The 15,065-nt window shown below is 50.7% G+C and overlaps 2 protein-coding genes across 2 annotated transcripts in view; one reads left to right on the top strand and one right to left on the bottom strand.

Annotated features, from left to right (window-relative positions):
- Positions 1-26: 26 nt before the first annotated feature.
- fsd2 (fibronectin type III and SPRY domain containing 2) lies at positions 27-12,574 on the top strand. The gene is made up of 13 exons (XM_039680269.2): positions 27-181; positions 760-970; positions 1,047-1,142; positions 1,577-1,810; positions 1,894-1,916; positions 2,695-2,816; positions 3,097-3,255; positions 3,831-3,965; positions 4,051-4,201; positions 11,250-11,383; positions 11,475-11,607; positions 11,678-11,854; positions 12,224-12,574. Exons 2-13 carry the CDS (start codon positions 761-763, stop codon positions 12,465-12,467), a joined length of 1,818 nt encoding a protein of 605 aa, XP_039536203.2. The 5' UTR covers positions 27-181; position 760; the 3' UTR covers positions 12,468-12,574.
- The window catches only part of LOC120484848 (KH homology domain-containing protein 4), a 7,772-nt gene continuing 5,197 nt past the window's right edge, over positions 12,491-15,065 (bottom strand). Inside the window, exons 12-14 of the mRNA XM_039680270.2 lie at positions 15,022-15,065; positions 12,831-12,910; positions 12,491-12,717 (exon numbers count right to left, since the gene is read on the bottom strand). The exon at positions 15,022-15,065 is cut by the window's right edge and continues 6 nt beyond it. Coding sequence (XP_039536204.2) covers positions 12,584-12,717; positions 12,831-12,910; positions 15,022-15,065 — 258 coding nt within the window. The 3' untranslated portion in view covers positions 12,491-12,583. The remainder of the gene's footprint in view (positions 12,718-12,830; positions 12,911-15,021) is intronic.

Below are 15,065 nucleotides of genomic sequence, written 5' to 3'. Positions count from 1 at the left end.
GTGAGTGTGTGTGTGTTCAGTGAACAGATTCAGATCGCGAGGGGTTTGAGCTCCTGCTGATATTCGACACGTCAGTCTATATTTATCTGTTCTGAACTGAAACACACACACACACACACACACACACACACACACACACACACACACACACACCGAGCTGAAACACACCGAGAGACAGCAGGTACTTCTCGACGCTTTTATTACTCTGACGATCTCAGAAAATGCAAGAAAACAACTGTTATTGCTTGTTTATTGCTGACAATGTCGTGTGTGTGTGTGTGTGTGTGTGTGTGTGTGTGTGTGTGTGTGTGTGTGTGTGTGAGAGAGAGAGAGAGAGAGAGAGAGAGAGAGAGAGAGAGAGAGTGTGTGTATCCGAGTGTGTGTGAGAGAACGATATGTGTCTGAGTGTGTAAGACTGTGTGTGTGTTCTGGTAATGTTTTCTGCTGTTTCTGAATCTGTGAAAGCTGTGTGTTGTGGTCAGCTGTGTGTTGTGGTCAGCTGTGTGTTGTGGTCAGCTGTGTGTTGATGAGCTTGTGTTCGACTGATAGGACGGATATAAACATTAGCCAGCGCTGGCCTTGCTGCGCAAAAAAGATATGTTTTGTTTGTTTTGTTTGTTTGTTTTATATAATATGTTACTGCTTTGGCAGCAATGTGATACACAATCACGCTAAAGCTCATTTGAATTGAATTGTAATTGATATAAGCAAGCTGAAAGTGTGTGAATGTGCGCATGAAGTGTGTGTTCTCTCGCTCAGGATGGACGCGTTTGACGCGCGGAGTCTGTGTGTGATCGCGGAGGAGCTGAGTGAGGAAGACGAGGCTGATGAGGAAGAGTTTGTGATGGTGCAGGACTCACACACACCTGATGCATTCTGCTCTCCCTGCCGCGTCCTCACACACACCGGCGCCGCGGCGCACGCGCGTCACACACGCCTCGCGCTCGGCCCCGCCGCGCAGCAGATGAAGGTGAGAACCAGCCACACACACTTGACTTCACACCTGTGCAGGTGTGTGTGTGTGATGAGACCATGTACTCTTCCAGGAGGAGCTGTCCCACAGCAGGGGTAAGCTGAGCCAGAAGATCGTGGAGATGGAGAACTTCGCCAGTAACCTGGAGGAGATCTTCATCACGGTGGAGGTGCGTGGCTCGACGTCATGTTCCGCACACACACACACACATTCGGCGGTTTGATGCTGTCAGCTTTATTTCTACAGCACAGAGTGTGTGACAGCAGGAGAATAATGCAGAGTGTGTGTCTAGAAGACAATAGCGTCACAGTCCAGCTTAAGTCAGTTCACTGATGCTCATTTCTGCTGTAAGAAACTTATTCATTTAGTTCATTTATATATATAGCGGCTCTGGAGTAACCCGTGATGTCATCGTCCAGCTCAGTTCAGCCTCATATAATGCTGTCGATGAGGAGATCAATAATACTGATGGATATTACATTAAATGTCCTCAAGCAAGACAAAAGCGACAGAATGGAGAAAAAAACCCCTTGGAAGAAACCAGACTCGGTCGCTCAGTTTTTTCCGTCAAGTTTGTTTTTATAAATCGCCACTTGTTTTCAGGAGAACTTCGGGCGTCAGGAGCAGAACCTGGAGCAGCACTATAACGAGGTCCTGCAGACGCTGGCGCAGAGACACGAGACGCGAGCGGCGGCGCTGGACGAGCAGAAGAACCGCGTGCTGGAGCGTCTGTACGGCGAGCTTCTGCGCTGCGGGCGAACCCTGGACGCGTCCAAACAGCTGATCGAGAGCGCGCAGCGCGTCCACCGGCAGCGAGACCAGCGAGCCTTCCTGCAGGTCAGAGATCGGGACTGATCATCACGTTCATTACTGAAGCACATAATCAATAGTTTCTGACCCGCCCTCTCTCTGATTGACAGGCTGTCATGCCAATCATAAAGAGGTGAGTGGATGCAGAGTGTGGCGTGTCTAATAATCAGTTACTCAACTACATGTGCTTTCAAACCAGTGTGACTCTCCTTCTTCTGCGGAATACAAAACATGTTCAGTTAAACTCTTTTTATTGATGTTTAACAGAAATAAGAAAAAGAATAACACCAAAAATCAGCATTTGTTTTGACATGTTAACAATAAACCGTAGTAGCCTATACCTTTGCCTATACACTATATTCTCACACACACACCTGAAGAACCTCTCAAGTGTGGGACCGCGATCGGATCCACCTGTGCAATGAGTCCATTTGGAAAGTTTCCTCACTACTCAATATTCCACGGTCAACTGTTAGTGGTATTTTAAGTGAAAGCGATTGGGAACAGCAGCGACTCAGCGACGAAGTGTTCGATCATTTATAATCCCAGAGCAGGTCAACGCATGAGGAGCCAACAGACCTCCAAACCTCTGTGGCCTTCAGAGCTCAAGAATAGTGAGTAGAGCTTCATGGAGTCCCATAACCGAGCAGCTGCGTGTGCGTGTGTGTGCGTGTGTGTGTGTGTGTGTGTGCGTGTTGGTCATATTCAAACCTGCCGCGTCACGGTTGGTCACATGCAAACCAAGAACATTTGAGGCTTGACATTCATTACTACGTTAGATGTCAACAGTTCGTATTTTGAGCTTTCAAAGTGCAGATCTACATCTGGACTGACAGTGGCGTACCTGATCACAGCTAACACAGACATGAGGAAAGCAATCTGGAATTATCCGTCATATTCTGTCCAATCAGAGTGGAGCAGTTTTCCAGTAAGGAAGTGGATCTGAAGCTGGGAGTGTCTCTGGACTTTGATGTTCCGACGACGGATCTGTCCGATGTCCGACAGATGATGGACTCCATAAACGTGCTTCCAGGTCAGACATCATTACTCCTCTTTTATATTTGCTGAGTTTCATTTTTACTGTAAGAAAGGCTGGATGGAAACAAGAAGATGCAAATAAAATGTCCAAGTTGTGCTTAAAAACATACACTAACGGGATAGTTCAGTCAAACAAGAAAACTCAGTCATTAATTACTCGTCGGTCCAAACACATAAGATCTTCGTTCATCTTCAGAACACAAATGAATGTATTTTTGATCCACAGGATACTGTAGGACATAAGCCTGCGTGTGTGTGTGTGTGTGTGTGTCCAGCTCCATCGGCTCCGGTCATGAACCCCCAGATCTGTAACTCGGCCACGGACACGTCGCTGCACGTGTGCTGGAGTCTGTTCTCCGACGACACCGTGGAGTTCTACAAGCTGTACTGGCGCCTGATCTCAGACGACTGCCCCATGGAGCCGCCGCAGGACGGTAAACACACGTCACACTCCCTGACCGCACGTCGCACTCCCTGACCACACATCGCACTCCCTGACCGCACGCCGCACTCCCTGACCGCACGTCGCACTCCCTGACCACACATCGCACTCCCTGACCGCACTCCCTGACCGCACGCCGCACTCACTGACCGCACGCCGCACTCACTGACCGCACTCCCTGACCGCACTCCCTGACCGCACGCCGCACTCCCCTTCACTGGTCACCGGTGGAGAAAGATCACGATGGATCTGAGACAGTGAATCTCAGTCCATCAGGATGTGCTGCCAATACTAGACTGAGGTCAGGGGTCAGGGGTCAGGGTTGGTATTTGTTTGTGATTTGAGCAGTGGACAGTCGACTGCTGAAACACTGGTGGTGTAGTGCATTAGTGTGTGCTTTCCTGTAGCTCAATCTGTTGAGTGTTGGCGCCTGCAACTGGGTTCGATTCCCAGAGAGAGCAAGAACTGATTAGAATGTTAAAATGTGTTCCCTGAGTTGCAATGCAAGTCACTTGGGATAAAAGTGTCTACCAAATGCATAAGTGTGTGTGTGTGTGTGTGTGACAGTGTGTCAGCTGAAGGTGAAGGAGACTCACTGCACAGTGTCTGATCTGCTCCCGAACGCCCAGTACGAGCTGTGGGTCACGGCCACCAACACCACCGGCATCAGCCCGGCCAGCGAGAGAGCCGTGTACATGACGGGTACGTGTGTGTGTGTGTGTGTGTAAATGTCCTGCTGCTCTGACCGCGAGTGACTGTGTGTGTGTGTGTGTGTGTGTGTGTGCAGTGCCCTCTCCTCCCGTCATCAGGCCCCGGCAGTGTGTGAGCAGCCTGGACGCGGCGCTGATCCGCTGGGACTCTGGAAACACAAACCCTGTGGAATCATATACACTGGAGCTCCGAGAGAGAGACACCGACAGCAGCAACACTGTGACGGAGTCAGTGACACACACACACACACACACACACTAAATCTAAATCTACATGTATCCAGCCTAATCCAGGAGTTAAAAAGACTAGTTGACCAATTTGTCTTGACTAGTTGTCTACCATGGGTAGTTTAGGGTGTGGAGTTAAACTGAATCTAACCACAGAGTACCACGGGTAGGTTTAGGTATGAGTACGGTATAGAAATAGATATCCCAGTCCAAGGGTTAACACTGGGGATGCTCTCTTCTGGGCACATCGGATATGTTTAAAAGGATACTCCGCCGTTTTTTCATATTAAACCATGTTACTCCCTTAACTATTGATACACACCTCTGTCGGCTCGGTGTGTGCGCTCAATAAACTCTCCCTCTCCAGAGATGCTATCACTGCGCGAGTCAAAGTGATCCAAGCACTTGCTGTGGTATTCCGTCATCCAATATAGTTATCTACTTTACACGCTTAGTGCCACGTTTTATTTTGTGTCACGATTCGTGGTCGAGTTACTCTACTCGTGTAACTGTATTTAAATAGGGAAAACGTGGAGGAGTTTGGTCGCTTCTCTGCTTGGCCCCTATTGAAGGAACTGGGCTAGTTAAGTGCGATCAAAGGGTCTCGCGCGATTGAGATGACAGAGGTAAATATCAACTCGTCTTAGTTAAAGGGTTAGTTCACCCAAAAATGAAAATTCTGTCAGTATTTACTCACCCTCATGTTGTTCCAAACCTCTATGTGTTTATTTGTTCTGCTGAACACAAAGGAAGATATTTGGAAGAGTGTTTTAATCAATCAGATCTCATTCCCTAACTACCATATAGGAAAAAATACATACTATGGTAGTCAATGGGGAATGAGATCTGTTTGATTAAAACATTCTTCCAAATATCTTCCTTTGTGTTCAGCAGAACAAATAAACACATAGAGGTTTGGAAGAACATGAGGGTGAGTAAATACAGACTGAAATTTCATTTTTGGGTGAACTAACCCTTTAAGGGGATAACAGTTTAATATGAAAGAACAGTGGAGTATCCCTTTAAGAAAAGGACTATTACTGGAACATCTTTTCTACATCAAGTCATTCGCTCTTTTCTCGGTCAGGGTTGGTGTTACACTGAGGCAGGTGTTTCTCCAGCAGGGTTGGGTCAGGGTTGGGTCGGGTTGGGTCAGGGTTGGGTTGATGTTACACTAAGGCAGGTGTTTCTCGGGCAGGGTTGGGTCAGGGTTGGGTTGATGTTGCACTAAGGCAGGTGTTTTTCCGGCAGGGTTGGGTCAGGGTTGGGTTGATGTTACACTGAGGCAGGTGTTTCTCCAGCAGGGTTAGGTCAGGGTTGGGTCGGGTTGGGTCAGGGTTGGGTTGATGTTACACTAAGGCAGGTGTTTCTCCAAAAGGGTTGGGTCAGGGTTGGGTTGATGTTGCACTAAGGCAGGTGTTTCTCCGGCAGGGTTGGGTCAGGGTTGGGTTGATGTTACACTGAGGCAGGTGTTTCTCCAGCAGGGTTGGGTCAGGGTTGGGTCGGGTTGGGTCAGGGTTGGGTTGATGTTACACTAAGGCAGGTGTTTCTCCAAAAGGGTTGGGTCAGGGTTGGGTTGATGTTACACTAAGGCAGGTGTTTCTCGGGCAGGGTTGGGTTAGGGTTGGGTTGATGTTGCACTAAGGCAGGTGTTTCTCGGGCAGGGTTGGGTTAGGGTTGGGTCAGGGTTGATGTTGCACTAAGGCAGGTGTTTCTCGGGCAGGGTTGGGTTAGGGTTGGGTTGATGTTACACTAAGGCAGGTGTTTCTCGGGCAGGGTTGGGTCGGGTTGGGTCAGGGTTGGGTTGATGTTACACTAAGGCAGGTGTTTCTCGGGCAGGGTTGGGTTAGGGTTGGGTTGATGTTGCACTAAGGCAGGTGTTTCTCGGGCAGGGTTGGGTTAGGGTTGGGTCAGGGTTGATGTTGCACTAAGGCAGGTGTTTCTCGGGCAGGGTTGGGTTAGGGTTGGGTTGATGTTACACTAAGGCAGGTGTTTCTCGGGCAGGGTTGGGTTAGAATTGGGTTGATGTTGCACTAAGGCAGCTGTTTCTCGGGCGGGGTTGGGTTAGGGTTGGGTCAGGGTTGGGTTGATGTTGCACTAAGGCAGGTGTTTCTCGGGCAGGGTTGGGTCAGGGTTGATGTTGCACTAAGGCAGCTGTTTCTCGGGCAGGGTTGGGTCAGGGTTGGGTTGATGTTGCACTAAGGCAGCTGTTTCTCGGGCAGGGTTGGGTCAGGGTTGGGTTGATGTTGCACTAAGGCAGCTGTTTCTCGGTCAGGGTTGGGTTAGGGTTGGGTTGATGTTGCACTAAGGCAGCTGTTTCTCGGGCAGGGTTGGGTCAGGGTTGGGTTGATGTTGCACTAAGGCAGCTGTTTCTCGGTCAGGGTTGGGTCAGGGTTGGGGTTGATGTTGCACTAAGGCAGCTGTTTCTCGGGCAGGGTTGGGTCAGGGTTGATGTTACACTAAGGCAGCTGTTTCTCGGTCAGGGTTGGGTCAGGGTTGGGTTGATGTTGCACTAAGGCAGCTGTTTCTCGGGCAGGGTTGGGTCAAGGTTGATGTTACACTAAGGCAGCTGTTTCTCGGTCAGGGTTGGGTCAGGGTTGGGTTGATGTTGCACTAAGGCAGCTGTTTCTCGGGCAGGGTTGGGTCAGGGTTGATGTTGCACTAAGGCAGCTGTTTCTCGGGCAGGGTTGGGTCAGGGTTGATGTTGCACTAAGGCAGGTGTTTCTCGGGCAGGGTTGGGTCAGGGTTGATGTTGCACTAAGGCAGGTGTTTCTCGGGCAGGGTTGGGTCAGGGTTGATGTTGCACTAAGGCAGCTGTTTCTCGGGCAGGGTTGGGTCAGGGTTGATGTTGCACTAAGGCAGCTGTTTCTCGGGCAGGGTTGGGGTTGATGTTGCACTAAGGCAGCTGTTTCTCGGGCAGGGTTGGGTCAGGGTTGATGTTGCACTAAGGCAGCTGTTTCTCGGGCAGGGTTGGGTCAGGGTTGATGTTGCACTAAGGCAGCTGTTTCTCGGGCAGGGTTGGGTCAGGGTTGATGTTGCACTAAGGCAGGTGTTTCTCGGGCAGGGTTGGGTCAGGGTTGGGGTTGATGTTGCACTAAGGCAGGTGTTTCTCGGGCAGGGTTGGGTCAGGGTTGGGGTTGATGTTGCACTAAGGCAGGTGTTTCTCGGGCAGGGTTGGGTCAGGGTTGGGGTTGATGTTGCACTAAGGCAGCTGTTTCTCGGGCAGGGTTGGGTCAGGGTTGGGGTGATGTTGCACTAAGGCAGCTGTTTCTCGGGCAGGGTTGGGTCAGGGTTGGGTTGATGTTGCACTAAGGCAGCTGTTTCTCGGGCAGGGTTGGGTCAGGGTCAGGGTTGATGTTGCACTAAGGCAGGTGTTTCTCGGGCAGGGTTGGGGTTGATGTTGCACTAAGGCAGCTGTTTCTCGGGCAGGGTTGGGTCAGGGTTGATGTTGCACTAAGGCAGCTGTTTCTCGGGCAGGGTTGGGTCAGGGTTGATGTTGCACTAAGGCAGCTGTTTCTCGGGCAGGGTTGGGTCAGGGTTGATGTTGCACTAAGGCAGGTGTTTCTCGGGCAGGGTTGGGTCAGGGTTGGGGTTGATGTTGCACTAAGGCAGGTGTTTCTCGGGCAGGGTTGGGTCAGGGTTGGGGTTGATGTTGCACTAAGGCAGCTGTTTCTCGGGCAGGGTTGGGTCAGGGTTGGGGTGATGTTGCACTAAGGCAGCTGTTTCTCGGGCAGGGTTGGGTCAGGGTTGGGTTGATGTTGCACTAAGGCAGCTGTTTCTCGGGCAGGGTTGGGTCAGGGTTGGGTTGATGTTGCACTAAGGCAGGTGTTTCTCGGGCAGGGTTGGGTTGATGTTGCACTAAGGCAGGTGTTTCTCGGGCAGGGTTGGGTCAGGGTTGATGTTGCACTAAGGCAGCTGTTTCTCGGGCAGGGTTGGGTCAGGGTTGATGTTGCACTAAGGCAGCTGTTTCTCAGACAGGGTTGGGTTAGGGTTGGGTCAGGGTTGATGTTGCACTAAGGCAGCTGTTTCTCGGTCAGGGTTGGGTCAGGGTTGGGTTGATGTTGCACTAAGGCAGCTGTTTCTCGGTCAGGGTTGGGTCAGGGTTGGGTTGATGTTACACTAAGGCAGGTGTTTCTCGGGCAGGGTTGGGTTAGGGTTGGGTTGATGTTACACTAAGGCAGGTGTTTCTCGGGCAGGGTTGGGTTAGGGTTGGGTTAGAATTGGGTTGATGTTGCACTAAGGCAGCTATTTCTCGGGCGGGGTTGGGTTAGGGTTGGGTCAGGGTTGGGTTGATGTTGCACTAAGGCAGGTGTTTCTCGGGCAGGGTTGGGTTAGGGTTGGGTCAGGGTTGATGTTGCACTAAGGCAGCTGTTTCTCGGGCAGGGTTGGGTCAGGGTTGGGTTGATGTTGCACTAAGGCAGCTGTTTCTCGGGCAGGGTTGGGTCAGGGTTGGGTTGATGTTGCACTAAGGCAGCTGTTTCTCGGCCAGGGTTGGGTCAGGGTTGGGTTGATGTTGCACTAAGGCAGCTGTTTCTCGGTCAGGGTTGGGGTTGATGTTGCACTAAGGCAGCTGTTTCTCGGTCAGGGTTGGGTCAGGGTTGGGTTGATGTTGCACTAAGGCAGCTGTTTCTCGGGCAGGGTTGGGTCAGGGTTGATGTTGATGTTGCACTAAGGCAGCTGTTTCTCGGGCAGGGTTGGGTCAGGGTTGGGTTGATGTTGCACTAAGGCAGCTGTTTCTCGGGCAGGGTTGGGTCAGGGTTGGGGTTGATGTTGCACTAAGGCAGCTGTTTCTCGGGCAGGGTTGGGTCAGGGTTGGGTTGATGTTGCACTAAGGCAGCTGTTTCTCGGTCAGGGTTGGGTCAGGGTTGGGTTGATGTTGCACTAAGGCAGCTGTTTCTCGGTCAGGGTTGGGTCAGGGTTGGGTTGATGTTACACTAAGGCAGGTGTTTCTCGGGCAGGGTTGGGTTAGGGTTGGGTTGATGTTACACTAAGGCAGGTGTTTCTCGGGCAGGGTTGGGTTAGGGTTGGGTTAGAATTGGGTTGATGTTGCACTAAGGCAGCTATTTCTCGGGCGGGGTTGGGTTAGGGTTGGGTCAGGGTTGGGTTGATGTTGCACTAAGGCAGGTGTTTCTCGGGCAGGGTTGGGTTAGGGTTGGGTCAGGGTTGATGTTGCACTAAGGCAGCTGTTTCTCGGGCAGGGTTGGGTCAGGGTTGGGTTGATGTTGCACTAAGGCAGCTGTTTCTCGGGCAGGGTTGGGTCAGGGTTGGGTTGATGTTGCACTAAGGCAGCTGTTTCTCGGCCAGGGTTGGGTCAGGGTTGGGTTGATGTTGCACTAAGGCAGCTGTTTCTCGGTCAGGGTTGGGGTTGATGTTGCACTAAGGCAGCTGTTTCTCGGCCAGGGTTGGGTCAGGGTTGGGTTGATGTTGCACTAAGGCAGCTGTTTCTCGGGCAGGGTTGGGTCAGGGTTGATGTTGCACTAAGGCAGCTGTTTCTCGGGCAGGGTTGGGTCAGGGTTGATGTTACACTAAGGCAGCTGTTTCTCGGTCAGGGTTGGGTTGATGTTGCACTAAGGCAGCTGTTTCTCGGGCAGGGTTGGATCAAGGTTGATGTTACACTAAGGCAGCTGTTTCTCGGTCAGGGTTGGGTCAGGGTTGGGTTGATGTTGCACTAAGGCAGCTGTTTCTCGGGCAGGGTTGGGTCAGGGTTGGGGTTGATGTTGCACTAAGGCAGCTGTTTCTCGGTCAGGGTTGGGTTGATGTTGCACTAAGGCAGCTGTTTCTCGGGCAGGGTTGGGTCAAGGTTGATGTTACACTAAGGCAGCTGTTTCTCGGTCAGGGTTGGGTCAGGGTTGGGTTGATGTTGCACTAAGGCAGCTGTTTCTCGGGCAGGGTTGGGTCAGGGTTGGGTTGATGTTGCACTAAGGCAGGTGTTTCTCGAACAGGGTTGGGTCAGGGTTGGGTTGATGTTGCACTAAGGCAGGTGTTTCTCGGGCAGGGTTGGGTTAGGGTTGGGTCAGGGTTGATGTTGCACTAAGGCAGCTGTTTCTCGGTCAGGGTTGGGTTGATGTTGCACTAAGGCAGCTGTTTCTCAGACAGGGTTGGGTTAGGGTTGGGTCAGGGTTGATGTTGCACTAAGGCAGCTGTTTCTCGGTCAGGGTTGGGTCAGGGTTGGGTTGATGTTGCACTAAGGCAGCTGTTTCTCGGGCAGGGTTGGGTCAGGGTTGGGTCGATGTTGCACTAAGGCAGCTGTTTCTCGGTCAGGGTTGGGTCAGGGTTGATGTTGCACTAAGGCAGCTGTTTCTCGGGCAGGGTTGGGTCAGGGTTGGGGTTGATGTTGCACTAAGGCAGCTGTTTCTCGGGCAGGGTTGGGTCAGGGTTGGGTTGATGTTGCACTAAGGCAGCTGTTTCTCGGGCAGGGTTGGGTCAGGGTTGGGTTGATGTTGCACTAAGGCAGGTGTTTCTCGAACAGGGTTGGGTCAGGGTTGGGTTGATGTTGCACTAAGGCAGGTGTTTCTCGGGCAGGGTTGGGTTAGGGTTGGGTCAGGGTTGATGTTGCACTAAGGCAGCTGTTTCTCGGTCAGGGTTGGGTTGATGTTGCACTAAGGCAGCTGTTTCTCAGACAGGGTTGGGTTAGGGTTGGGTCAGGGTTGATGTTGCACTAAGGCAGCTGTTTCTCGGTCAGGGTTGGGTCAGGGTTGGGTTGATGTTGCACTAAGGCAGCTGTTTCTCGGGCAGGGTTGGGTCAGGGTTGGGTCGATGTTGCACTAAGGCAGCTGTTTCTCGGTCAGGGTTGGGTTGATGTTACACTAAGGCAGGTGTTTCTCGGGCAGGGTTGGGTTAGGGTTGGGTCAGGGTTGATGTTGCACTAAGGCAGGTGTTTCTCGGTCAGGGTTGGGTTAGGGTTGGGGTGATGTTGCACTAAGGCAGCTGTTTCTCGGGCAGGGTTGGGTCAGGGTTGGGTTGATGTTGCACTAAGGCAGCTGTTTCTCGGGCAGGGTTGGGTCAGGGTTGGGTTGATGTTGCACTAAGGCAGCTGTTTCTCGGGCAGGTCGGTGGTGGCGATCCCGTCCTGTGAGTGTCTGGTTCAGCTCCAGCCCTGGAAACACTACATCATCAGCGTCAGAGCCGTGAACACCGGCGGCCCGAGTGACCGGAGCGAACCTGTGGACATCTCCACCGCAGGTGTGTGTGTGTGTCACCAGAGCGAACCTGTGGACATCTCCACTGAAGTGTGTGTGTGATCAACTGAGCTGTGATGTGTGTGTGTGTGTAGGCACGTGTTTCCACCTGCTGGAAGACACAGCTCATCCCAGTCTGTCTCTGTCGGCTGACGGCCTCACCATGTTCTACCTGGATGAAGATCTTCCTCTCAGTCACATGACCTTCAGCGACAGCACCTTCGCCAGGTCGCTCACGCTCATGACGTGTGTGTGTGAGATGTGGCCAGTGCAGCTCATCGTGACGTGTGTGTTGCAGGTGTGTGGCGGTTCTGGGAGACCTGGTGCCCTTCAGAGGTCAGTATTACTGGGAGATCGAGGTGGACGAAGACACTGAGTTTCGCGTCGGCGTGGCGTATGAAGACACTCAGAGGAACTCTTACCTGGGCGGCAACAAGACGTCCTGGTGCATGAGACACATTGTCACGCCATCCAGGTGCGTCACATGACATCTATTCAGCATGTAGAACTGTGATTGGCTGGTCAGCTTGGTGAATACTGTGCACACTTTTAAGATGCACTTTATGATGGACAGATGCACTCAAAACAGAAACAGCCATTCACTGCCGTTATAGAGCTGGGAAGAGCAGGACATTTTTAATATGACTCTGATTGTATTCGTATGAAAGAAGAATGTCACACACATGGCTAGAGGGCGAGTAAATCATGGGCTAATTATCATTATTGGGTGAACTATCCCTTTAAGAGAACTTTTGTCATGAGGCGTTTTGAGGTCTGGAGGTTGAATTGGGCTCTTTTTATGATGTGAAGTAATGAACCTGATGAACACACTCTTCCTCCGCAGGCATAAATACGAGTTCCTGCACAACGGCTGGACGCCGGACGTGCGGATCACGGTGCAGCCGCTGCGGATCGGCGTGTTCCTGGATTACAGCGGCGGAGTGCTGTCGTTCTACAACGCGGCGCTACGGCAACACCTGCACAGCTTCAGCTGCCGGTTCCTGCACCGCGTCCAGCCCTGCTTCGCGCTGGATAAGCCCGGAGCGCTGCGGCTCCACACCGGCCTGCCGGCTCCACCGAGGAGCTGAATAAAGGAGACGCCGCGTCTGTGTGCCGCTTACTGCTTTATTATTCCATAGGAACAGATACACATCAGTGCTGTAAAACATGAGCAAATAAAGTCTGTGCCGCTGCAGTTGTGTGTTCAGACCGCACTCTTACTCCCGCCGCGCACGCGCTCCTCTTCCTCGTCCGACGAGTCTCCTCCGTACGGGACCAGGCCGGAGCAGCTGCCCGAGTCTTCGTGAGTCTTCAGCTTCTTCATCTGCTGCTCTGCGGCTGCAGGGAGATCAGAGGTCACAGATATCCTCATGTTAGGGTCAAGATTAATCCCTGTGTGCTAGTGCTAGCTGTGTGTGTGTGTGTGTGTGTGTGAGAGAGTGGTCACACACCTGTGTGTGTGAGGGCTTTGCTGCAGGTCTCTTCTCGTAACCTCTTCCTGATTGGAGCAGCCGGCGGCGGCATCAACGTCCTGAACACAAAACATTGAGTCACTCGCGTCTCTCTCCTCGACCCTAAACTCAGTAACGCTTCATGAAGTCGAAGACAAAACAAAACCGGTTCCACATTCAAATACAGCAGAGAACCACACACATGATGAGCAGAATTATTATTCAGTCCCACTTCCTGCTGATCCTGCGTAGGTTTGTGACTAATTAGCATAATGCCAGCCAGTGGTGTTGATTGGCTGAGCAGCGTCTCTTAGCCCCGCCCTCAAACACTGTAGTGTCTCTGAGACTGGAAGAGTTCGGCTCGTGTTGTTCGTGTCGAGGAGACGCTGTTCTCTGAGATTGAGACGGTGAAACCCACGCCATCGTTACTGTTCGTATCACTGTGATTCAGATATGATAATGAGCATTTGCTTTCTGACCAATCACAGCAGAGCCGGGGCATATACCCCTAAAAATCGATACGTGCGAACGGGAAAAATGATTTGCGAGCAACTACAACCTACCGTGATCGAAAACGAGACGATAACTAAATAAAAATCGTTTTGAATGACAAAAACTATGATGAAAATCTGCCGACACTTTTGTCAAGGAATAAAAACTAGACAAAAATGTTTTTGGGAAGCGATGCAGTCGGAACGGATATCCTGTGTTTGTGGCGGATGTGCACATCTATACGGTAACGCGCTGATCTAGCGGCACACGGGTCGACATGCGCTGCATCTCATAGAACGTTAAAAAATGTAAACGTCTGTGAGAATGAGTAGAGCAGACATCTAGATCTGAACAAGAGTGACGACGCAAAAAAAAGAGCTGTATTCGGGTTTCTGTGCGCACACACCCCACCCAAACCGTGCACACACACACACACACACAGAACTGAGCGCTCTTTCGTGTCTACACGGATAAACACACACAGCATTATGTCGAAGTGTCCGTATTAGAGAGTATTCATGTTAGCTATGGTGGTTATGTCTTAAACAGTGAGTGTATCGTGTCCGCATGTCATTGGACGTGATCCGACGTCTTAAAGTGACCGTGGGTAATAAACCGAATGCGTCTGTGTCATCGAGCAACAAAAGGGAAGAACATCCTCTGCTCGTTAATATGGATTCGTTATATTTAATTCATACAATATGACTGCAGCTTGAAAGAATCATGAATGATGTAAGCAAGTAGTTTTAAAGAATGCATGAATAAGACTAATCTCCTTTAGGAAAAGAGGTTTAATGTAATTGTAAGATATTTTTAAGTCACAGTAGTTAAATCTGTATCTATATTGCATGTTCAAACTTTAAAATCCTTCATATTAACTGGTTAGTTTTCTCCAGGAGTATAATTATGGCTTTAGTTTTATGGAGAAATTCTAAATGAATGCATTACAATTGAACTAAACCGGTTATATTTTAGTCATCTGAATTGTTTTAGTTCTAGTCGATGAAATACAATAAGAGTTCAGACTAACTCTACAGTAGATAACACTAGTAAACACTAATACACTCATTTACACTAGTTTGTCCTCCATGTTGTGGAGAGATGCGGGTGTCCTCCTCCTGAGAGCAACACTTCTTCTGTTTTATGTAGTGATTGTAAAGTGTGGTTTGTTCTTCCGCATCGGCGCTTTCACACCAGTTTAACACACAGAAGAGAACCACACACACACACACACACACACACACACACGTAGTGTACATATTTAATAGTTTGTTAAACTCTGTTACTTGAAAATTTTTCACTGCACTCCTACATGTCTTTGTGTGCTCCTACATGTTTACATGTAGAAAACCCTAGCGTAGAACCCTCAGAGAGGCGGGGCTTAGAGAGGCGGGGCTTAGAGAGGCGGGGCTTAGAGAGGCAGGGCTTAGAGAGGCAGGGCTTAGAGAGGCGGGGCTTAGAGAGACTGAAGCGTTTCAGACACTGAGAGGAAGAGCTGGAGATTATGAGGACATTAGTGTGTGTTTGACCTTGGGTGTGTGTGAACCTGATGCCGAAACAACATTAGGAGCCTTTAAAACAGCAGAACTGGGGATTTTAACAAAGAAAGGCCTAAATTCACCTGAGCTAGTGATGAACACTAATATACGAGCGCATGATTAAAGTAAATGTAGAAAACATGATGAACACAGAAACAGACCTGCAGTCCTCCACAGCACTGACGTCCTCCACCGGAACATCTGG

The sequence above is a fragment of the Pimephales promelas genome, chromosome 10, assembly GCF_988280905.1.
Source record: "Pimephales promelas chromosome 10, fPimPro1.hap1.1, whole genome shotgun sequence".
NCBI classification, from domain to species: domain Eukaryota; kingdom Metazoa; phylum Chordata; class Actinopteri; order Cypriniformes; family Leuciscidae; genus Pimephales; species Pimephales promelas.
Note: the sequence above shows the minus strand (reverse complement) of the source record. Positions and strands in the feature narration are given on the sequence as shown.

Bases quoted from the DNA above. Each gene is read 5' to 3' on its own strand.
- fsd2 (XM_039680269.2), top strand. From the start codon at position 761: ATGGACGCGTTTGACGCGCGGAGTCTGTGTGTGATCGCGGAGGAGCTG. The intron at 4,202-11,249 runs GTCAGTGACACA...TTTCTCGGGCAG, and splicing joins AGCAGCAACACTGTGACGGA to GTCGGTGGTGGCGATCCCGT. The intron at 11,384-11,474 runs GTGTGTGTGTGT...GTGTGTGTGTAG, and splicing joins TGTGGACATCTCCACCGCAG to GCACGTGTTTCCACCTGCTG.